The sequence below is a fragment of the Gopherus flavomarginatus genome, chromosome 12 (assembly GCF_025201925.1).
Source record: "Gopherus flavomarginatus isolate rGopFla2 chromosome 12, rGopFla2.mat.asm, whole genome shotgun sequence".
NCBI classification, from domain to species: Eukaryota; Metazoa; Chordata; order Testudines; family Testudinidae; genus Gopherus; species Gopherus flavomarginatus.
In genome coordinates this window covers 52,799,575-52,821,903 of record NC_066628.1, presented here as the reverse complement: position 1 = coordinate 52,821,903, position 22,329 = coordinate 52,799,575, and the positions used below count along the sequence as shown (strand labels likewise).

Genomic DNA, 22,329 nt, shown 5'->3' with positions numbered 1-22,329 from the left:
TTTTAAAAAAGGGCTCCAGAATAATCCCAGCAATTGCAGGCCAGTAAACTTGACTTCAGTACCAGGAAAACTGGTCGAAAGTCTAGTAAAGAACAAAATTGTCAGACACATAGATGACCATAATTTTGGGGGGAAGAGTCAACATGGTTTTTGTAAAGGGAAATCGTGCTTCACTAATCTACTAGAATTCTTTGAGTGGGGTCAACAAGTATGTGAACAAAGGGGATCCAGTGGATATAGTGTACTTAGATTTTCAGAAAGCTTTAACAAGGTCCCTCACCAAAGGCTCTTAAGCAAAGTAAGCTGTCATGGGATAACAGGGAAGGTCCTCTTATGGATCGGTAATTGGTTAAAAGGTAGGAAACAAAGAATAGGAATAAATGGTCAGTTTTCAGAATAGAAAGAATTAAATAGTGGTGTCCCCCAGGGGTCTGTACTAGGACTAGTCCTATTCAATATATTCATAAATGACCTGGAAAAAGGGGTAAACAGTGAGGCGGCTAAATTTGCAGATGATACAAAGTTACTCAAAATAGCTAAATCCCAGGCAGACTGCAAAGGACTACAAAAGAATCTCTCAAAACTGGGTGACTGGGCAACAAAATGGCAAATGAAATTCAATGTTGATAAATGCAAAGTAATGCATATTGGAAAACATAATCCTAACTATACACATAAAATGATGGGGTCTAAATTAGCTGTTACCACTCAAGAAAGAGATCTTGGTGTCATTGTGGATAGTTCTCTGAAAACATCCACTCAGTGAGCAGTGGCAGTCAAAAAAGCAAACAGAATGCTGGGAATCATTAAGCCCACGTCCAGACTAACCCGCGGCATCGGCGGGTTAAAATCGATTGCTCGGGGATCGATACATCGCGTCTAGTCTGGACGCGATGTATCGATCCCCGAGTGCGCCTACATCGATTCCGGAACTCCATCAACCCGAACGGAGTTCCGGAATCGACACGGAGAGCTGCGGACATCGATGCCGTGCCGTCTGGACAGGTGAGTACCTCGATTTTAGAAATTCGACTTCAGCTACGTTATTCACGTAGCTGAAGTTGCGTATCTAAAATCGATTTTAATACCCTAGTCTGGACGTGGCCTAAGAAAGAGATGTATAATAAGACAGAAAATATCATTGCCTCTGTATACATTCCTGGTATGCCCACATCTTGAATACTGCGGGCAGATGTGGTTGCCCCATCTCAAAAAAGATATATTGGAATTGGAAAAGGTTCAGAAAAAGGTAACAAAAATGATTAGGGGTATGGAACGGCTTCCATATGAGGAGAGATTAATAAGACTGGGACTTTTCAGCTTGGAAAAAAGACGGCTAAGAGGAGATATGATTGAGGTCTATAAAATCATGACTGGTGTGAAGAAAGTAAATAAGGAAGTGTTATTTACTTCTTTTCATAATACATGAATTAGGGGTCACCAAATGAAATTAATAGGCAGCAGGTTTAAAACAAACAAAAGGAAGTATTTCTTCACACAATGCACAGTCAACCTGCGGAACTCTTTGCCAGAGGATGTTGTGAAGGCCAAGACTATAACAGAGTTTAACAAAAGAACTAGATAAATTCATGGAGATTCTTCACAGTCTTCAAAGACTGAATGGCTTGCCAATTGCAAAACCAGTTTCTCCTCCCTTGGTTTTCACACCTCAACTGCTAGAACAGGGCCTCATCCTCCCTGATTGAACTACCTCATTATCTCTAGCTTGCCTGCATATATATACCTGCCCCTGGAAAATTCCGCTACATGCATCTGACGAAGTGGGTATTCACCCACGAAAGCTCATGCTCCAAAACATCTGTTAGTCTATAAGGTGCCACAGGATTCGTTGCTGCTTTTACAGATCCAGACTAACACGGCTACCCCTCTGATAATTAGCATACCAGCTACTCTCACAGACAACAGATTCAAAACACAGAGGATGTTCCCCTGGGCACAAATTTAGTTACACAAAAAAAAATACTCAAATACCCAATTTGATTTTACCTCAATTTGCATAAGACAAGCTACAAAGAAATAAACATAAACCTATTTATTCCTTTCTAAAACTTACTACTCTGATCAGAGGCTGGTTCCTTGATCTTTTTCACTCTGGCTGAAACTGAAACTCTCGAACAAAGGAAAAAACTTCCCTCCTTCCTTTTGAAACATCTTGTTCCCCCGTTGGTTCCTCAGGTCAGGTGTTAGCTAGTTTAGGTGAACTTTTTAACCCTTTACAGGTAAAAGAGGCATTAACCCTTAACCATCTGTTTATGACAGGAGGGTTTTAAACTAGGTTCGAAGGGGGCAGGTGACCAAAGCCCACAGGTAAGTCAAAAACATGGAGACCTGAGTGAAGGGTCATAATTTGGGGGGAGGAAGGGGGGGCATTGGTTGTTATAGCAGGGACAAGGCAAGACAGAACTGGGGGGCAGGAAATCAAATCAGTATCTTAGATGTCTGTATACTAATGTGAGAAGTATGAGGAATAAGCAGGAAGAACTTGAAATGCTAGTAAATAAACAGAACTGTGACATAGTTGGATTACAGAGACTTGGTGGGATAATATGCATGACTGGAATATTGGTATAGAAGGGTACAGCTTGCACAGGAAGGACAGGGAGGGGGAAAGGGAGGAGGTGTTGCCTTCTATTAAAAGTGGACTGAGGTTGAGATGGAAATAGGAGACAGACTTGTTGAAAGTCTCTGGGTAAGGATAAAAGGGGTAAAAAAACAAATGACTGCCTGGGAAGGAGTATTGCAGAAAGGGATCTGGGGATCATAGTGGACCACAAGCTAAATATGAATCAACAGTGTAACTCTGTTTCAAAAAAAGCAAACATCATTCTGGGATGTATTAGCCAGACTGTTGTAAGCAAAACATGAGAAGTAATTCTTCCACTCTACTCTGCGCTGAGTAGGCCTCAACTGGAGTAGTGTGTCCAGTTCTGGGAGCCACATTTCTGGAAGGATGTGGTCAAATTGAAGAGAGACCAGAGAAGAGCAATAAAAATGATTAAAAGTCTAGAAAACATGACCTATGAGGTAAAATTGAAAAAAAAATGTTTTCAGTCTGGAAAATAGAAGACTGAGAGGGGACATGACAACAGTTTTCAAGTACATAAAAGGTTGTTACAAGGAAGAAGGAAAAAAATTGTTCTTAACCTCTGAGGATAGGACAAGAAGCAAGGGAGTTAAATTGCAGCAAAGGAGGTTTAGGTTGGACATTAGGAAAAACTTCCTAACTCTCAGGATTTTTAAGCACTGAAATAAATTGTCTAGGGAGGTTGTGGAATCTCTATCATTGGAGATTTTTTAAGAGCAAGTTTGACAAACACCTGTCAGGGATGGTTTAGATCAGGGATCGGCAACCAACGGCACACATGCCACCTTTGGCACGCACGCCAATTTTGCCTGGCACGCGGCTGCCAGCTGGGGTCCCAGCCGCCGGCCCTGCTCAGCATCCTGCTGGCCTGGGGTTCCGTTTGCTCAGCTGGCAGGAGGCTGAGCGGGGCTGGTGGCTGGGACCCCGTGCTGGCGGCAGGCGCACCCCCCCCTGGTTCCCCCCTCACCGCGTTTGGGTTCTGTGGCTCCTGGGAGCATGAGCCACTGGGGTGTAGGGCCCTGAGCCTGCTGCAGGAGGAGTGGCAGCTCACACTCCTGGGAGCTGCAGAGCCCGAGCGCAGCAGGAGGGAGCTAGGGGGTGCACGGGGACTGCCGCCTGCATGCATCCGCTGCAGGAGCCCCACGGGGAGGGCACCAGGCCGCAGCCCGGGCAGGCGCACCCTCTGGCTCCCCCCTCGCCACGCTCAGGTTCTGCGGCTCCTGGAAGTATGAGCCGCTGCCGCTGCCCCTCCCACAGCTCCCCCCCCCCCCCCCCGCTGCCTCAGCACTTCACGTAGAGCCAGCATCTGACTGGCATGAGCATGGTAAGGGGAGCCCCGGGGGAAGTCAGGGAGCAGGGGGAGGATTGGGTGGGTCGGGAGTTCTGGGGGGGGTGTCGGGGGCGGGGAGTGGTTGGATGGAGTGTGGGAGTCCCAAGGGTCTGTCTGGGGGTGGGGGTGTGGATAAGGGTTGGGGCAGTCAGGGGACAGGTAGGGGGTAGGGTCCTAGGGGGGCAGTTAGTGTGTGTGGAGGTCTCAGAAGGGGGCAGTCAGGGGGCAAGAAGCGGGGGGGGTTGGGGGTTCTGATGGGGGCAGTCAAGATGGGAAGTGGAAGGGAGTGGATGGCGGTGGGGCTAGAGCAGGGCTCTCCCCTCTTCTGTGATTGTTGAAATATGGTAACTCTAGGCGAGGGGGGAGCTGGGGGGTGCATGAGGGCTGGTGCCCACATACATCCACTGCAGCCTGCAGGAGCCTCTGGGTGGGCGCCGGGCCACAGCCTGAGCAGGAGGGGTGGGAGTGGCTCAGCTGCTCCCCGCTGGCGCCACCGCCGCCTTTGCAGGGCTGCTGCCCCCCTGCACTGCGCCGGCTCCTCCATGGCTGCGGCTCGCTGCTGCTGCAAGTGAGATGCTCTGGCTCTCCGGTTCCTCCGGAAGGCGGGCCACTGCAGCAGCTCGGGAGGGAGGAGCCAAGTCCAGCAAAGCCAGTGAGTGGACTACTGGGGTGGGGTGGGGAGGGCTCCCGGGAGTGCTGTGCACCCTCCAAGGGAGTTCAGGGGGCAGGGAGGGGGGAACCTGGTCTGGGGAGCAGCCCCTGGGCATGGCTGGCTCCTGGGAGCTATAAAGGCTCGTTGGGATTTGCCTCTCAATGAACCAATGTGCAAGGGGAAAGTTTTGCCTAGGGTGTACCGGCCCTTCCTCAGGGGGTACGTGCACCCCAGGTTAAGAACCACTGCACTAAACTGATAAGATCTGCATTTTAATATAATTTTAAATGAAGCTTCTTAAACATTTTAAAAACGTGTTTACTTTACATACAATGATAGTTTATAGACTTATAGAGATAAACCTTCTAAAAACTTTAAATGTATTATCAGCACGCGAAACCTTAAATTAAAGTGAATAAATGAAGACTCGGCACACTACTTCTGAAAGGTTGCCGACTCCTGGTCTAGATAATACTTAGTCCCCTGCACTCATGGCAGAACTGGACTAGATGACCTCTCGAGGTCCCTTCCAGTCTTATGATTCTATGGTCATTCCACCTCCTCTTCCCTCTCTGAGCTTGAGATATACCAATACCAGACAGGCTGAGATGAGCAGCACATGACTGACACAATCATCCAGCCAAATTCTGCTGACAGTCATTGAGGTCACGTGTCTTGGCTGATATTAAGTTGTTGATGGTTCATCAATAGAACTGTTACTACTTTACATATAACCAGCATGAACCTGAGTTTCAGATTGTATGCTCCAGGTGTCCCTCCTCCAGAGAGATGGTCACAGGTAAAGTCACAGAGATGGATTAGTCTTTTCTTGTGCCCATCATGTCTGGGATTGAGGTGATCAGAGAGTGTTGAATGTGTTTGCCTTTTGGGTTTGGCATCCCCCTTGTGTGCCAGATCCCTAAGATATACTAGGATCTTTTGATCCCCTTTAACTACTGTACTGGAATGTTGTTGAAAAGTAGCATATCCCCTGGTGAATGTTGGGGATAAATTTAATATTGGTTGTGGAAATAGGATAGAAGAAAGGTAGGAGGAAAGAAAGTGGGCTTGGTGTCCTCAGTAACACTTTAAAGGGTAAGATAAGTAAATACCAGAGTCTTTTCTGCTGGCCTAGGATTTACCGTCCTTTCCTCTTTTTGAACTTCTTTTCAAGCTCCTTATATGGACTCTGAGCTATGTGAATATTGGAAATGTGGACTGATTATTGAGAAAATAGCTGAGATAATTCAGGGAGACAATAACTTAATGTTAGAAATGAGCCTCTTTGTCTAGGGAGCCTGTTTTAAGGCTTCCCTTGGCTTGGAAGACTGCAGCTGGAGCAACATGAGCCTTTTTGTCTAGGGTGCCTCCATTTTTCTACACATTTGATAGTACACAATTTGCAAGCACACATTTGTCTTAAAAGTGGGAGCTTCTGTGATATTTAAAAAGATTTGTCATAAAACAGTCCTCAGTCTTCTTCACTGAAAGTCTTCTATTAATTTCTGTGTTTTTTTAGAGAAATCATCATTAATATTAATATTGCTTTGGTATATTTGCAAAATGTAACTTTTAGGAGGATAATAGTAGACATGTATTTAATAGAATCCGTTGCTTTGAATAAGACTTGCTTGCTGTCTTAAAAAGAAAAGATATTTTGTTTGTAGAAGTATGTTTTTATATACTTTGTATAGGCTTCAAGGAGAGCTAACAACGCTGAAAACAAGCTGGGATTCTCATCTAGCTCAGATCTCCAAAGAGACTGTTTCTAAAGACCTTCAAATTCAGTCATTGCATGAGGAGGAGGTGAAGCTGAGGACAGAATTGAGCAAATTCCAGCAGGATGTAGAAAGGTAAGGGATTCTAAGGGATTGCTAAACCTTTGACCACTTAATGTTTTTGTTTAGGGATAAATATTTAGAATGGGTATTTTAAAAGCTCTCAGGATATGTCTTCACTGTAGCTGGGAGCTAGCCTTCCAGCCCAGGTGGACAGACTTGCAGCTAGCACCCTAAAAATAGCAGTGTGGATGCTGCAGCTTCAGCGAAGACATGAGCTGGCCATCCCAGCTCAAACCCAGAGGATCAGATGGTCTTGAGACCCTGAGCAGCAGCCCAAGCCACAGCATCCACACTGCTATTTTTAGCACGCTAGCTCAAGCCCCCGCTAGTGTAAGTCTGTCTATCTGAACTGAAAGGCTTGCTCCCACTTGCAGTGTAGACATACCCCAAGTGATTGGACCTACCCTTGGTGCCATTTAAATCAATGAGAATGTTGGAGTTGATTTCAATGGGAGCAGCGTTTAGTCAATGCGGAGTGCTCTGGAAAATCCCACCCTCAAGTCTGATTCTTTTACTTTCCCCTGTCAACCATGTACCCTGGTTAACCTGAGCATCAATTATATTCCATTCTCAATGTCTCATTCTACTTTTCTGTTACATTACAAATGGAAAAAAAATCAGTTAATTGGTACTTCAATCATCCTGGAGTTTCTCTGTTATCTCCATCTTTGTTTAACCAGAGTCGTATTATATTTCACACAACCTAGTTTTTTTCCATGGTTGTAATTTCTTCGCATTTCATTTACCCATTCAGCTAACAATTTTTTTTGCCATTTTGAGTTCATTTCTACAGGTTGATTTACTATCCATGGACACTATACTCCTACCTTATCTCTACACTCCCCTTTTCCATTTCTTGTATAATCTCAGTATTAATTTCAGCTGTATACATAACTATCTTCTTTCATGACATATTACCCTTTCCTCTGTGCCTCCTTTGTGGTACAATATCCTGTAGGATCTTCCATCCTTCACTTACTACTTCCCCATTAATGCTTCTGTTCATGGCACCTTGTCCAATAGTTCCCTTCATTTCTCTAGTTGTTCTTTATAGAATAGGTATAACTTTGTCTAACTACTTTATATTTTTCTTTCTCAGTTTTGTAAATTCACCAAACTGATTGGTATGTACTCCAAGAGTTCTCCTTTACTATCAATACCCTAATTAGTTCCCTTCCAAGTGCATATAAAATCCAAAATTACCTCTCCTCAGATTTTGGAGTAGCAGCCGTGTTAGTCTGTATCCGCAAAAAGAACAGGAGTACTTGTGGCACCTTAGAGACTAACAAATTGAAAAAAAAATGGGTGTTGCCATACCAACTCTAATGAGACTAATCGAATAAGGTAACTTTTTTCTACTGCTGATAATAGCTTGACAAGAAAGCGTGAGTAACAGTAGGGGGAAATTAGCACGGGGAAATAGTTTAGTTTGTATAACGACTCATCTACTCCCAGTCTTCGTTCATGCCTAATTTAATGGTGTCCATTTTGTAAATTAACTCCAGTTCTGCAGTTTCTCGTTGGATTCTGTTTTTGAAGGGGGTTTTTTTAGTGATTTTTTTTGAATATTGTAATTCTTGACATCTGATTTGTGTCCATTTATTCTTTTTCATAGAGACTGTCCGGTTTGGCCAATGTACATGGCAGAAGGACATTGCTGGCACATGATAGCATATATCACATTGGTAGATGTGCCGGTGAATGAGTATAGTTAGTGTATGACAGTGTGACTGATGTGATTAGGTCCTATGATGGTGTCCTCTGAATAGATATGTGGACAGAGTTGGCAACGGGCTTTGTTGCAAGGATAGGTTCCTGGGTTAGTGTCTTTGTTGTGTGTCTCTGGTTGCTGGTGAGGATTTGCTTCAGGTTGGGGGGCTGTCTGTAAGCAAGGACTGGCCTGTCTCCCAAGATCTGTGAGAGTGATGGATTGTCCTTCAGGATAGGTTGTAGATCCTTGATGGTGCGCTGGAGAAGTTTTAGTTGGGGGCTGAAGGTGATGGCTAGTGGCGTTCTGTTACTTTCTTTGTTGGGTCTGTCCTGTAGTAGGTGACTTCTGGGTACTCTTCCAGACAGTCTCTACATAAAAGAATAAATGGACACAAATCAGATGTCAAGAATTATAACATTCATAAACCAGTTGGAGAGCGCTTCAATCTCCCTGGTCTCTTGATTACAGACCTAAAAGTCGCAATATTACAACAAAAAAACCTTCAAAAACAGACTCTAATGAGAGACTGCTGAATTGGAATTAATTTGCAAAATGGACACCTTTTAAATTTGACTTAAATAAAGACTGGGAGTGGATGGGTCATTACACACAGTTAAAACTATTTCCCCATGTTTATTTCTCCCCCCACCCCCCGTTCCTCACAACTTCTTGTCAACTGCTGCAAATGGACCATTCTGATTACCAGTACAAAAAGTTTTTTTCTCTCCCGCTGGTAATAGCTCACCTTAACTGATCACTCTTCTTAGAGTGTGTATGGTAACAATCATTGTTTTATGTTCTCTGTGTGTGTGTGTGTTTATATTTGTGTATATGTGTGTGTGTGTATATATATATATAACACATACACATACATGTTTATGTATCTTCTTACTCTATTTTCCACTGCATGCATCTGATGAAGTGGGCTGTAGCCCATGAAAGCTTATGCTCAAATAAATTTGTTAGTCTCTAAAGTGCCACAAGTACTCCTGTTCTTCTCAGATTATCTTCTACACTCTTTGAAACAACAAGTTGCCCGCTACAGAGTTCAGTGTGTTAGTTAATTACCCATTGTATGTTTCAGTAATTAAAATCTCCCTTAAGCACCAGATCTTCAGGTACTGGACATACTATGTTGTTTCTCCAGTTCAATGGTCTCTTAGTAATTGAACTAGAAATTCAGGGAACAGGGAAAAAAATTCACGCTGGTCCTCTGTGTCATAGGTATAAGCAGCAATTGTCTCTGGCAGCAGAACGAGAGCAGAATCTGGAACGGGCTAAAGTGCAAGCAGAACTGGACTGGCAGCGGCGCTGTGAAAATGCTGAAAGAAATCAGTATCAGAAATCAGAGGATCTAATACAGAGCCTGTTAACAGCAAGGGACCAGGTCATTATTAGATCAAATTGACTTTGGTCTGTACTGAGTGATTTCATCACTCTCAAGGTCCTTCCAGCCTAACATTTCTGTTATTCTAAAGACTACTTGGATTTAAAATAATAAAAAAGATACCCTGTCCAAGGCTGTAGGCACCTTAACATCATTAATAAAACAATAAATAAAATCCCAGCAGCATTAAAGTAATCATTTCAACAGGAATTCAGACAGCCAGATACCTACAAATACTCTTTTCTATTCCTTCATCATTATGGGAAGCTTACCCTCAATTCTCCCCAGAGCCTATCAAACAGATTTATTTTGCAGTGTTTCCAGGAAGTCACCCAAATTCAGGATATTTTGGATCAAGTGAAGGGAGCAAGTGCTAGGTCTCGGAGCCCTCATGGAGAACACTCTGCCAGCCACCCTTTTCTCTTTTCTAATGAAAGGGGTTCAGATTGAACACCCCAGGTGTGTCAGTATGGCACGGAAAGAGAAGTGATTCCTCAGGTACATAAACTCCACCTGGAAACCAATGGGGAGCCAGTGTAGGTCCCAGAGCACTAGTGTCATATTCTTCCAGCAATATTTCCTGCTCATGAAGCAAGCCATTGGATTTTGCACCAGCTTCGGTCTCTGAATGGTTTTACACTGTAGTACCATGTAGAGTGGACTACATTGCAGACAGTCTTCTTGTTCAGAGATTTTACAGAATGTACTGGTGATGGTTGTCAGTGGCCAATTCCAAGTAACCATGTGAGTATAATGAAATGACCTGTTTACTATTTTAAAAAGTAAACTTTAATCCTGGTGTTTTATAACACCACTCTGTATCCCAAGTGCTTTATAGACATTAATGAATGTCTGGGAGGCAAATTATTATTATTGTCACTTTTACAGGTTAGGAAGTTGAGGCACAGGGAAGTTAAGTGACTTTTTCAGGGTCACACAGGAGGTCTGTGGCAGAGCCAGAAATAGAACACGTTTGTTGATTACCTGTCATGTGATTGAACCAGAAGACCATTGTTCCTCCCTTCTAATAGCTCTGCACTGTCTGTACTTAAGACACAGTAATTTTTGTGTTTTGTAGGTTACAGCTCAGCTACAAGAGAAGGAACAGAAGCTGTGTGAAATGGAAACAGTCCTGTCTGCTTTGACCTTTGAAAGAGACCAAGCAGTGCAGGCACTTCAGAAACATGGTATATTGCCTGAAGGAGAGAAACAGGTTAGACAACACTTATTTGCCTTGTCTTTGGTTGAATTCATTCTGATACAGCCAGCTATGTGGGGCTTGTCTTCACTAAATGTGTATACCTCAAGTTAATTGATTGCATGTTAATTTGAGGTACAAACATTTCCAGCCTGGAACAAAATGTATAGGGGTGTTTACACTAGCCTTTACAAATGTGTTAAGTATGTGTACCTATGGTCAATGTATACCACAGAAGATATTCCATTTAACAGGTGTAATGTATGCACTGGAAAGGACTGTCAGAGACCCCCACAATTCATTTTGGGGTATTATCCTTTTAAAGGAAAATGCAGTGATCAGTGTGAACAGCTTGGGTAACTAAGGGCTAGATTATCATTGTCCTTATTCAGTCATGCAGTGGACCCTTTCTTACTCCCCTGTTTGGTCCTGCTCAGATTTTGATTCTGGCCATAAGAAGGACAGAAGAGGCTACTCTTCCATTACTTTGAACAAGTGGACAGGAATGGGGAGGAGTCCTGACTGCCCCAATCACTCACTGGCCAAAGTATTATGCCAGGTGTACAGGGGAGGTAAACTGCTCCAAGAAAAGGGGCAACGTAATTTTCTTCTTCCTCAAAGCAAAGAAGGAGCAGAGAAAGAATTGTGATTCTCTGTTCTGCTCCAGGATTGTCACAGTGCAGATTTTAAGGTTATGTTAGTCTTAAATGAGTATTTTAAAATTATATGAAATTGCAAAATCTTTTTAGAATGCCTGCTGCTGTTTTAATATCTCAAATACCGTCTCCCATTAAGAGCTGCTATTTTACTAAATCGTCTCAGCAGGAAATCCAATTTGCAAACATAGGGCTCAGTTGCAAATGTACTTAAGCACTGTGGGACTTAGGGCAATAGTTGTCATCCCATCACATGGAAGCACAGGTGCTGCATTTGTAAAATTTTTAGTGAGGCCCAGAGGTCAGGGGTGCAAGGGACAGCGCCTCCTATAATTGGAGTCTGGGGAGGCAGAACCCCCCCAAAACAGGAGAAAAATACCTGCCATACCTCCAGTATACTTGGTGCATGGGGTCACAGTGCCACTCAGATACCCCCAATGCCACTCAAATTTGGGGTGTCCCAGTAAGTAACCTGGATCCCCTCTTCTGGTTGTACTCTTGGCTTAAAGATTGGTAGGGCTGGGCCTTCTTTCCAGAATATTGTTGGGGCCTGGTCCCCCATGAGCCCATATAGTCCAGCACTTATGCATGGAAGAATGATTCTGAGTTTTTTTTCCCTGAATCATGGAAGTATAGAACTGGAAGGGATCTCAAGAGGTCATAGTCCAGTCCCATGCACTCAAGGCAGGACTGGGTAATAACTAGATCATTCCTGACAGATGTTTGTCTAACCTGTTCTTAAAAATTTCCAATGATGGAGATTCCACAACCTCCATAGATAATTTGTTCCCGTACTTAACTACCCTTACAGGAAGTCTTTCCTAATGTCCAACCTACACCTCTCTTGCTGCAATTTAAGCCAATTGTTTCCAGTCCTATCCTCAGAGGCTAATGAAGTACAGAAAGAAGAGGGTGAAAAATTGTTCTCATGTCCCCTCTCAGTCTTCTCTTCTCCAGATTAAACAAACCAATTTTTTTTTCAATATTTCCTCATCGGTCCTGTTTTCTAGACATTTTTGTTGCTCTCCTCCTGGATTTTCTCCAATTTGTCCAGACCTTTCCTGACAGGTGGCGCTCAGAATTGGACACAATACTCCAGTTGAGGCCTAATCAGCATGGAGTAGAATGAAAGAATTACTACTTGTGTCTTACTTATAACACTCCTGCAGAATGATGTTTGCTTTTTTGGCAACAGTGTTACACCGTTGACTCATATTTTGCTTGTGCTCCACTATGACTCCCAGATCCCTTTCCGCAGTACTCCTTCCTAGGCAGTCATTTCCCATTTTGTATGTGTGCAACTGATTGTTCCCTCCTAAGTGGAGTACTTTGTGTTTGTCCTTATTGAATTTCATCTTGTTTATATCAGATCATTGTCCAATTTGTCCAGATTATTTTGAATTTTAATCTTATTCTCCAAAGCACTTGCAACCCCTCCCACCTTGGTGTCATCTGCAAACTTTCTATCGTTGAGTGGCCTTGCGACCCCATGCACCAGGTATGATGGAGGTATTACAGGTATTTTCTCCTACTGGGGGGTTTTGCCCCCAGACTGAAATTTAGAGGGCTCTACCGCTCATATCCCTGACCTCTGAGCCCCACCAAAAATTTTATAAGGAATCATTCCTTTTGAGGATCTTAGGAAGAATGTACTATTTTTCTCAATTTATTTCTGCAGTTAGCTATAAAAATGGATTATAAGTGAAAGTGTGTTTTCATTAGGTAATAATATGGTTTTAAAATTTGTTGTGGACAAAGATGAAGTGGTTGGCTCCTCCCCAGCCCCTTTCTCATATCCTGTACTTCTAATCTTATATTAATATGGCATTGTGGCTTTCCTTGAAGGATTGTATATTTTCCGTCCCTTGTTGAAGTAAAGTGGCCTTTTAGTATTGCAAAATCATTCTTGCTGTTTTCTGTCCTTGAAGCTTGCAGTCCACAGATACTTGGCTCTGGCCCAGCTTGTATATGACCAGAAATAGAAAGCAGGCACATAAATTGTGTGTAGACAGAGACTTAGCTTCTTGTTTGAATATTACAGTGGAAGGAATTATAATGTTCAGAGAATAATTTTTGCCTTTGAATGGCATGTGCTAAAGACATGAAAGAAATTAAATTCTGTTGGAAATATTAAATTAGTATTTTATGATTTTCATTGTGATGAGGTAGACAAATATCATCCCACTGCTGCAAGTAACAGTTAAGGGACAGGCTTGTCATGTGTATTTACATAATTACACCACCTATGACTGAATAAAAATTTGGGAAACTGTCGAGAATCCCAGATTGAGATCAGAAGGAAAATTTTAAAATCTGCAAATATTCCAGAGGAAAACATTTTTGTGATTGCTGTACTCTAAATGGGGAAGCAGGCAATAAAGAGTCTTTCAGCAGTGCTTAAAATTGTGCTGTAAATATTAAAATAGAATAAATCGGACATGAAAAACCATGTGGTGAAGAAATCTGCAGGTAGGATTTAGAAAGTTGGGAAGAGACTTGTCTGTTAGATTACTGAAGAAAAATGGAGAACCATATCCCCAGCATATTTTTTCATAATGTAGCTGAACATCTAATATGAATCAGCCTAATAATACATATTTCTAAGATATATTCAGTTGTGCATTAATTTTAGACTTTCATCTTTTTCTGCTTTCATATTTTATATTGTGTTAAGGACTGCAGTGCAGTAGAAAAGGAAAATATATCCCAAGCATAGTTGAATCCTTAAATACTACTTTCTGGCTATATATGTAACTTTTGGACACCTCTACCATCTGTATTACTGATCCTTGCTTTAGGTTTAAATCCTTCTAATCAACTTGTAAATCACTGAGAAATGTGAGAACTTTCATGGAGCTGGACAGGAGATTTCTGATTTTGCTAATATCTGTTGCTTTACCCCATTGAGATTTTAGCAGAACTGTTATTCATAACAGGCCTTTCTGAAGGATGAAAGTGAAGAATGTATTTGGGCACTAGGGTGCACCACATCACTACTTGTTAACCAGGAAAATGAGGTCCTCCTTGACTAGAACATGAAGAACTGTGTATATATTAAAAAGCAGTATTAACCACATCTACTATTTTCTAGAGCTAGGATACAGAATTTTTAGATAAAAGAAAATACTATAATATAGTTTTTATATATTCCCAGGCACAACATACATGAAAATAGAGTTAAGGTTGCAAATACATATCAATTAAGAAGGAAAAAAATATTACAGTATTTCTACTATTTTAAAACAACAAGCACATTTGAAAGCCTGGAAATCTAAATTAAGTATAAAATTCTAGGGGCAGATCCTCAGCTGGTGTAAATTGTCATAGCTCCATTGAAGTCAATAGATCTATGGCAGTTTTCAGCTGCTGAGAATCTATCCCTTTAGGTTATACAAACAGCCTTAACTCTGGCCCCACATCAATACTCATCTTTGTCTGTCCAACAACTTGTTTATACCCAACTACCAAAATGCCATACCACAATGTCACAACATTTCTAATATGGATCACAAGCCCTCTGCTGCAAACCACCTCCCATTCATCACATATGAGCCACAAACCCAAATGCAAGCACTCCTCAACTTCAATACTTAAATTTTACATTCTCATAACATTTCTTATAAATATCATAGAGTAGCATAATTAAACCAAGCATTTTGTTACATTTATTAATCTCCTCTGGCAGAAATTTCTCTACACAAGAAATTTCAGGTGGAAAGAATTTGTTTTGAGAAAGTAGTAAGGTGAGGGGACAAAACTGGGCTGAGGATGGAAAGCTAGTTACTGTGTAACCTTTCTTAGAGTCACTTCAGCAACTTTATAAGAAAGTGCAGACTGCATCGCCATGTATATCTGAAACTCACCTGACTCTCCATTCATACTGGCTGCTTTTATTTTTCCCTCTATGTAAGTTGATTCCAATAAGTATTACTGAGATGTTTTCAGTGTTACATTTCTGTTTACATTTGTAATTTTTCCTTTTCTGCCTCCAAGAGACACTATACCCATCTGTGCAAAACATTCTCTCTTGTCTCTGATTTGACCCTATTTAAATAAAAACTCCATTGAATAGAGAGGGGAAGAGTGTATTTCTGTCAGTTAAACTGATCTACTTTTTCTTTCAGTCATTTTAATAAATCTGACGTACTCTTTTCTCAGGTAACTCCCAGAATTACCTAATCATTTTCCTCTTTCAGTTGTTCTTTTCCCATATGATCTTAACACTTTTTAACCTTGAGCGGATTATTATTTGCTGTGTTTGGAAGACACTCTATCACTGATAATAACATGATGTCACTGTTTTATTTTTCAGATGTTTCTAGGTGATAATAAAGGAGTTCTTGGAAAAGATTTTTCTGCCACAGAGATCCAAAGATTAAAGGAACAGAACACCAGCCTGCGGGTTGCTATTGCAGAAATGAGGAAAGAAATGGAGACTCTCAGTGATCAGACACCATCCTCGTTCCCCAGGAAAGAAAAGATACAATACACACAGCAAACTGCCACTGATGCTAAGGCTGCTACAGTCATATTTACTCCTGGTAATATAGAGAACTGGGTTGAAAGTGCTACTCTGTAGCAGTTTTGTATGGCATTTAACACTTTCCTCTTAAGTCACAGCTCTTGCCTTAGAATACTATTTTCATCTTATTTAACAGAAATAATAGCTATAAACAAGAAAAAATGATATTTTCAAATGTATCCCTTTAATGAATATTATTTGTCTATATTTTGAAACATTTTAGTATCACAGTTTACATTTTTCTTTTCCTTTTCACATTACCTGTGAGAGGTGTATTTTAAATACTCATCACACAAAAGGAAATTCAGAGAAGAATACATGGGTTGTGAATGAACATGTACATTACAGGTGGAACTGATAGCAACCTCTATAGTTAGAAATAACTGGCAAATCTTATTTGCAACCCCCAACTCATAACTTGCTGAAAATTTAACCATTTGAGCTACAGTTTTGCAGGCATAGTCTCTACCAAAAATTTTCTAAAATAAAGTTTGGGCCAAAATTGTTCCTTTTTTTTTTTTTTTTTTTTTTTTGTATGAGGAGAATGAAAACTACAGTTTCCCCTTCATAAAGAAATTCTTGTGAACTTTTTCTGAACTTTGGGAAGGCAAGATAACTGTAACTTGATAGGGAAATAACCATCCCAAAAGAGAAGCATTTGAATGTTTTGGTGAAAATTTGACAATTTTTGAGCCTTTTAATGGCCTTTTTGCACATGCATGGTACAAATGGTGTAGATTTTTTAAACACTGCATATTTGTTCACTGCACATGCCTCACTTAGCGAAACATTCAACTTCTGAGTCCCCTGAATTACTCCAAAGCCAGCTCAGACCATTTTCTGGATCTGAGAAAACAGACAGACCCAGCAAAGTAGATTCTTCTGCACCTGCTTCATTTTCCTCCAAAATGGCTGTTTATTCTACTATAACTTTTGAGATTTCATTGTGAATAGTTATGAATAGTTAAGTTATTTTAAACCTTGCTGTTTCCAAGCAGATATGAATTGATGAGCTAATTATTATGTGCAGAGGTGTTCATTAGACATAAACTCTTATTTTACCTATTAATTTATACTCTGCTAGTGAAACAATTTGATTACTCAGTTCAATCAAAGATTTCTATTAATTATTTCTAAAGGACATTTCTCTCTCCAATCTTCTATGCTAGTGCTGATATGTGCATGTAGTTCTTCCCTGCTAATAGCTGAAGACAATACCATTGAGCCTTTTTGTTGACACCATCCTCCTATATGTAAAGCTTGAAGCTGTCAAAGCTCAGTTGTTTCTGTTTCCAGCAGTTGGAGGATATAATACTCTTATCAGCTGGATCTGATGCTGTTCACCTGAGGGTACTGAAGGAATTAGCTGAAGAATTCTTGGTGCCACTGGCAATGATATTTGTGAACTTATGGATGACAGGAGAGGTCCCAGAAGACTGGAGAAGGGCTAATGTAATGCCCTTTTATAAAAGAGGGGGGAAAGGAGGAGCTGGGGAACTATAGACCAGTCAGCATGACTTCAATACCTGGGAAGCTACTAGAGCAATGTATAAAACATTCAGTTTGCAAATACGTGGAGGATGAAGGGGTGATCACTAGAACAAATCATGCAAAACCAGCTTGATTTCCTTCTTTGACAGAGCAACTGATTTGGTGGATGGGGGAATGTGATGGACATAATATACCTGGACTTCATCGAGGCTTTGGCATATGAGACTGTGTCAATTCTGATAAGTAAGCTGAAGAAATTCAGGCTTGACAGAACTCCCACTAAGTGGATACATAATTAGTTAAACAACTGCAAACAAAGAGTAACTATTAATGGAATCAGGTTGTTGGATTGGAAGAATGTCTCAAGCGGGATTCCATAGGGATCTGTTCTGAGTCCAGTGTTTAACATTTTTATTATTGATCTAGATGTAGATATTGAGAGCATACTGATCAAGTTTACAGATGACACAAAGCTGGGGGGGGGGGCTGCCAACACTTTGGAGGATAGAGCTAAAATTCAGAGGGATCTTGCTAAATTGGAGAACTGGGCTATAGGCAACAAAGTGAAATTCAACAAAGATGAATGTAAGGTCCTACACTTAGGGGAAAAAATCAAATGTACAAATACAGAATTGGGGGAAACTGGCTTGGCAGCAGCACTGCTGAGAAGGATCTGGGAGTTGTTGTGGATCACCACCTCAACATGAGTCAGCAATGCAATGCTGTTGCAAAAAAAAAAGCAAATGCAATTTTAGGTTGCATTAACAGAGGCATAGCATGAAAATCATGGGAAGTGATAGTACTGCTCTACTTGGTGCTGGTTAGGCCTCAGCTGGAGTACTGTGTCCAGTTTTGGTCACCAATGTATAGAAAGGATGTAGAGAAACTGGAAAGGATCCAGAGATGAGTGACAAAGATGATTAAAGGGTTGGAATGCAACCCAAATGAGCAAAGTCTGAAGGAAATGGATCTGTTTAGTTTGGAAAAGAGAAGATTAAGGGGGATATGATTGTGATCTTCAAATACTTGAAAGGCTGCAATAAAAAAGGTGGAGAAACATTCTCCTTTTGCCACAAAAGGCAATGGTTTCAAACTACAGCATAGCAGTTTTTGATTAAATCTCAGGAAAAAATTCTTAACTGGTAAGAACAGTAGGACAATGGAACAGATGCCTAGGGAGGCTATGGAAGCTTCTTCACTGGGGTTTTCAAAAGGAGGCTGGATAGTCGTCTGCCTTGGGTGGTTTAGACACAACAAATCCTGCACTTTGGCAGGGGTTAGACTAAGATGACCCTTGCGGTCCCTTCTAACTCTAGAATTGTATGATTGGATAAAAGGAAATTTTCTAGCAAGTGGTCTGCCAAACTCACGATGATTTAATTGCTTGTTTAAGTTAAAATACCTTTTCCAAAATCCTTTTTTTTTTTTTTTTTTTTTTTTTTTTATGTTTGTAGATTATGTTCAATCCCTGGAAGAGGAAATAAGAAAGTTAAAGCATAAATATTGGATAATGGAAGAGCAACTAGAAAAGGCATCTAAATTTTCCAAAAAATCATCTGCTCCATTCGATGACCCATCCAGCACTCAGCACCACTCAGCTCCACCCGTCACTCAGCTCCACACCCACAATTTCCAGGAAACTAGTGGTAAGAGAAACATGTTTCAACATTAATCTCCACTAGGATCCAATTGGTGCCTCCCTGTCATGTGTCCTTGTAGGAGAACTGCAAAGGAGAACCAACCTCAGACTCCTGCTGGTAGGAGCAGAAGCAGCCAAAGCATACTTTTGGCCCTTTTGACATTCCAGTTAAAACTGCAGAAAGTTCTCAGACTTTTTCTCTGCCCTATGCTAATTGGCTGTTTGCTCCAACCTACTCCTCCATCCTCTCCCTCAAATCCTCCTCACTTCCGCTTCACTCCATACCTGCCCTTTCTGCCCCCTGTAGTAGTCATATCATATAATTTAATTTTCTGGGAATTTAGCAGTGTTTATCTAAAAAATTAATAAACAGGCAAAGAGGAGTGTAAAAAATTAACTTCACCATTTTCTAGGTGAATATCAGGGTTAATATTGGGGAACAGGAAGAGGGGAAAAAGAAACAAATAGAGAAAAGAGTTTGTTTATGAAATCATTATCTCTAATGCCCGTTGAACAAATAAAACTTATTTTGAAGACAAAAATAGTTTACTTTTGGTGACTTTCACGGTTACACTGAGGCCTCTTATATCAAGTGTGAATTCCAAAAATCCTAGGGAGTCCTAGGGTGTGTAGGACAAGTGTCTTTTCCAAGGCTTGTTCTCCTGAAGTCTTGGACATGTCCCTGGGCCCAGCTACTCTCACAGGCTATCACTGGGGACAGTGGGTGGTGGGTAAGGAGTGCCTAGTGAGAAGAGGGAAGGTTCCCAATATTCATGGATCCGAAAATCGTCTTTTCTGTCACAGAGGTGGGACACAGGGACAGGGAGTCAGGAGAGAGCAGATCCCAGTCACTGATTTGCGAACAGCAGGGGGGCTGCCATTACCTTCCTCCTCACATCGTGTGCTCTCCAGCTTTACTCCTCGGGGCCACAGGGAGATTAGAACAACCTGTTTCTAGCCCAGGGGCAGGCAGGAGCTCTGCCTGGTGGATGCAGTGGATGGGGTTTTGTGCTCTGGGGCTCCTCTCCAGACAATGACGTGTCTCCAGACAGCTGCTCACAGGAGTTATCACAGAGGGGAAATGGGGGGTGGGGTGGCAGGGAGAGGGGTGTCTGGGGGGGAGAAGGATACCTGATTTGGTGGTGGGGGAGGAGGTGTCAGATGGGGGAAGAGATGCCCAGCATTCATGGGTGGGGGAAGTTGGGGAGAGAGGTACCTGGTGGATGGGGATGGTAGATGGGCTTCCTGGCATACACAGAAGGAGTGGGGTCTGGAAGTAGGGAGGGAGACATTTGGGGAGCAGACAGGAATCTTTGCCCTGGGCTGTGCTGAATGGCTGGGGTCAGGAGGGGGCCAGTACTCACCAGGTGCAGCCTTCCACTCCTTGCAGCAGTCAGTCGTCTCAGCAGGCTCCTTGCCTATCTTGTGCAGCTGCAGTGGTCACCAACTGGCAGTTTCCCTCCCCCGTGCAGGTGCACTGTGCTTTCTGCTATGGAGTATGCAAACAGGCCTGGGGAATTTGAGCAGGTACAAAATCCAGGTAGAAAATGGAAAAATCTGAATACTGGATTTTTCAAAACCTACAGTTTTTTGGAGGGTCTTTGGTAAAACCTGAAAACAAAGGGCACTACTTATAACGGTGACACTCTTTCCATTCCAATAGTATCTCAGGAGGATGTTAAACAGCTGCTACTAAAGTAGAAATTTTAAAATCAGCAGATCCAGATAATATGCTTCCAGCTGATTATCTGCTGAATCTTTTTCAGAGTCACTGCTTCCCGGGATAGAGATGGCCATATTTATTGGATGGTCTACATCCTTTGTTCCTAGATGTATACATTTACATTTGGCCATATAAAAACACCTACTGTTTTCCTGTAACAAGCTTACCAAGCGATCCAAATCGCTATCAGTGACGTATCCTCTTTATTTTTTTCCACTTCTTCAATCTTTGTGTCATCTGCAAACTTTCAGTGATGATTTTGTTTTCTTCCAGATGACAAATTAAAATGTTTTAATAGTGTAGGGTCAAGAATCGATCCCTGAGGGACCCCACTAAAAGAAACACACTCGTTCAGTGATGAGTGTCGATTTATAGTTACATTTAGAGATATGTCAGTTAGCCAGCTTTTACTCCATTTAATGTATGCCATGTTGATTTTGTATTGTTTTAGTTCTTTTTTGAGTGCTCACTTATATCGATTCCAATTAGGTGTGCGCGCGCGCCGTGTGCACGTTCGCCGGAAGATTTTTACCCTAGCAACACTCGGTGGGTCGGCTGGGCCGCCCCCTGGAGTGGCACCGCTATGGCGGTGAATATATACCCCTGCCGACCCAACAGCCCTTCAGTTCCTTCTTACCACCCGTGTCAGTCTTTGGAATGGTGGAGCGCGGCTTAGCTGATCTCTACCTCCCTAGCTACTTGTAGTTCCTTATTAATAGTTGTGTAAATAGTTATAATCTCTATAGTTGTAGTTAGTTTTAGTCGTTTCTATAATATATTTAGTGTATATAGTAGCAAGGGGATCGGAAATTAGCCACTTCCCCCCAGCCGGTACCGGGGCTCATGCCGGGGTCACCAGGCTTCAAACCGTGCTCGTCCTGCCATAAGCCAATGCCAACGGGAGATCCCCACAACTCCTGCCTTAAGTGCCTCGGGGAATCCCATCTGTCAGATAAGTGCCGGATTTGTAAGGCCTTTAAGCCGAGGACGAAGAAAGAGCGGGACTCTCGCCTCAAACAGCTCCTGATGGAGGCAGCTCTTAGTCCAACGCCCTCGGCACCAAGCGCTGAACAGTCTGTCTCAGGGAGAAGCGCTCTTTCGGCTCCAGATCGCCCCAGTACCGCTAAGGCCCCTCGGCACCGTTCCCTGTCACCGTGGGTCAAGAAGCATCATAACACTCCCGCTGCTTCGGTGCCGCCTTTACCACAGTCAGAGCATCCGCTTAAGTCAGATCGCCTGGCACCGACACCTGCCGCAGCACCACCAGCTTCGGCACTGTCAATTCCGGTCCCACAAGGACCATTGAGTCCGGTGCCTGAAAGCTCCCCAGCGCATGCTGTGGTTGAGCTCAGTATCCCGTCCACGCCTGAGACCTTCTCCACGGCGAGGGACTTGATTGCAATGACGGAGTCTGCACTGCCTCAACCCTCGGCACTGCCGGTACGGGTTATTCAGTCTATTGGCAAGCGTGCCCTGCTGAGGCCACCCTCCATCAGCACCGCTGAGAGGCACCGATCAAGATCTCGGTCCCACCAGCGTTCTCGGTCCCGTTGCCGATCCCAGACCCGACGCCA

At 42.4% G+C, this 22,329-nt stretch overlaps 1 protein-coding gene across 8 annotated transcripts in view; it reads left to right on the top strand.

Annotated features, from left to right (window-relative positions):
* CCDC57 (coiled-coil domain containing 57) overlaps positions 1-22,329 on the top strand; it is a 147,468-nt gene that overhangs the window by 51,178 nt on the left and 73,961 nt on the right. For all 8 annotated transcript variants that reach the window (XM_050919922.1, XM_050919925.1, XM_050919926.1 and 5 more), the window contains 5 exons: positions 6,282-6,440; positions 9,364-9,526; positions 10,605-10,739; positions 15,693-15,921; positions 18,848-19,039. In XM_050919922.1, the coding sequence (XP_050775879.1) occupies positions 6,282-6,440; positions 9,364-9,526; positions 10,605-10,739; positions 15,693-15,921; positions 18,848-19,039 (878 nt within the window). The remainder of the gene's footprint in view (positions 1-6,281; positions 6,441-9,363; positions 9,527-10,604; positions 10,740-15,692; positions 15,922-18,847; positions 19,040-22,329) is intronic.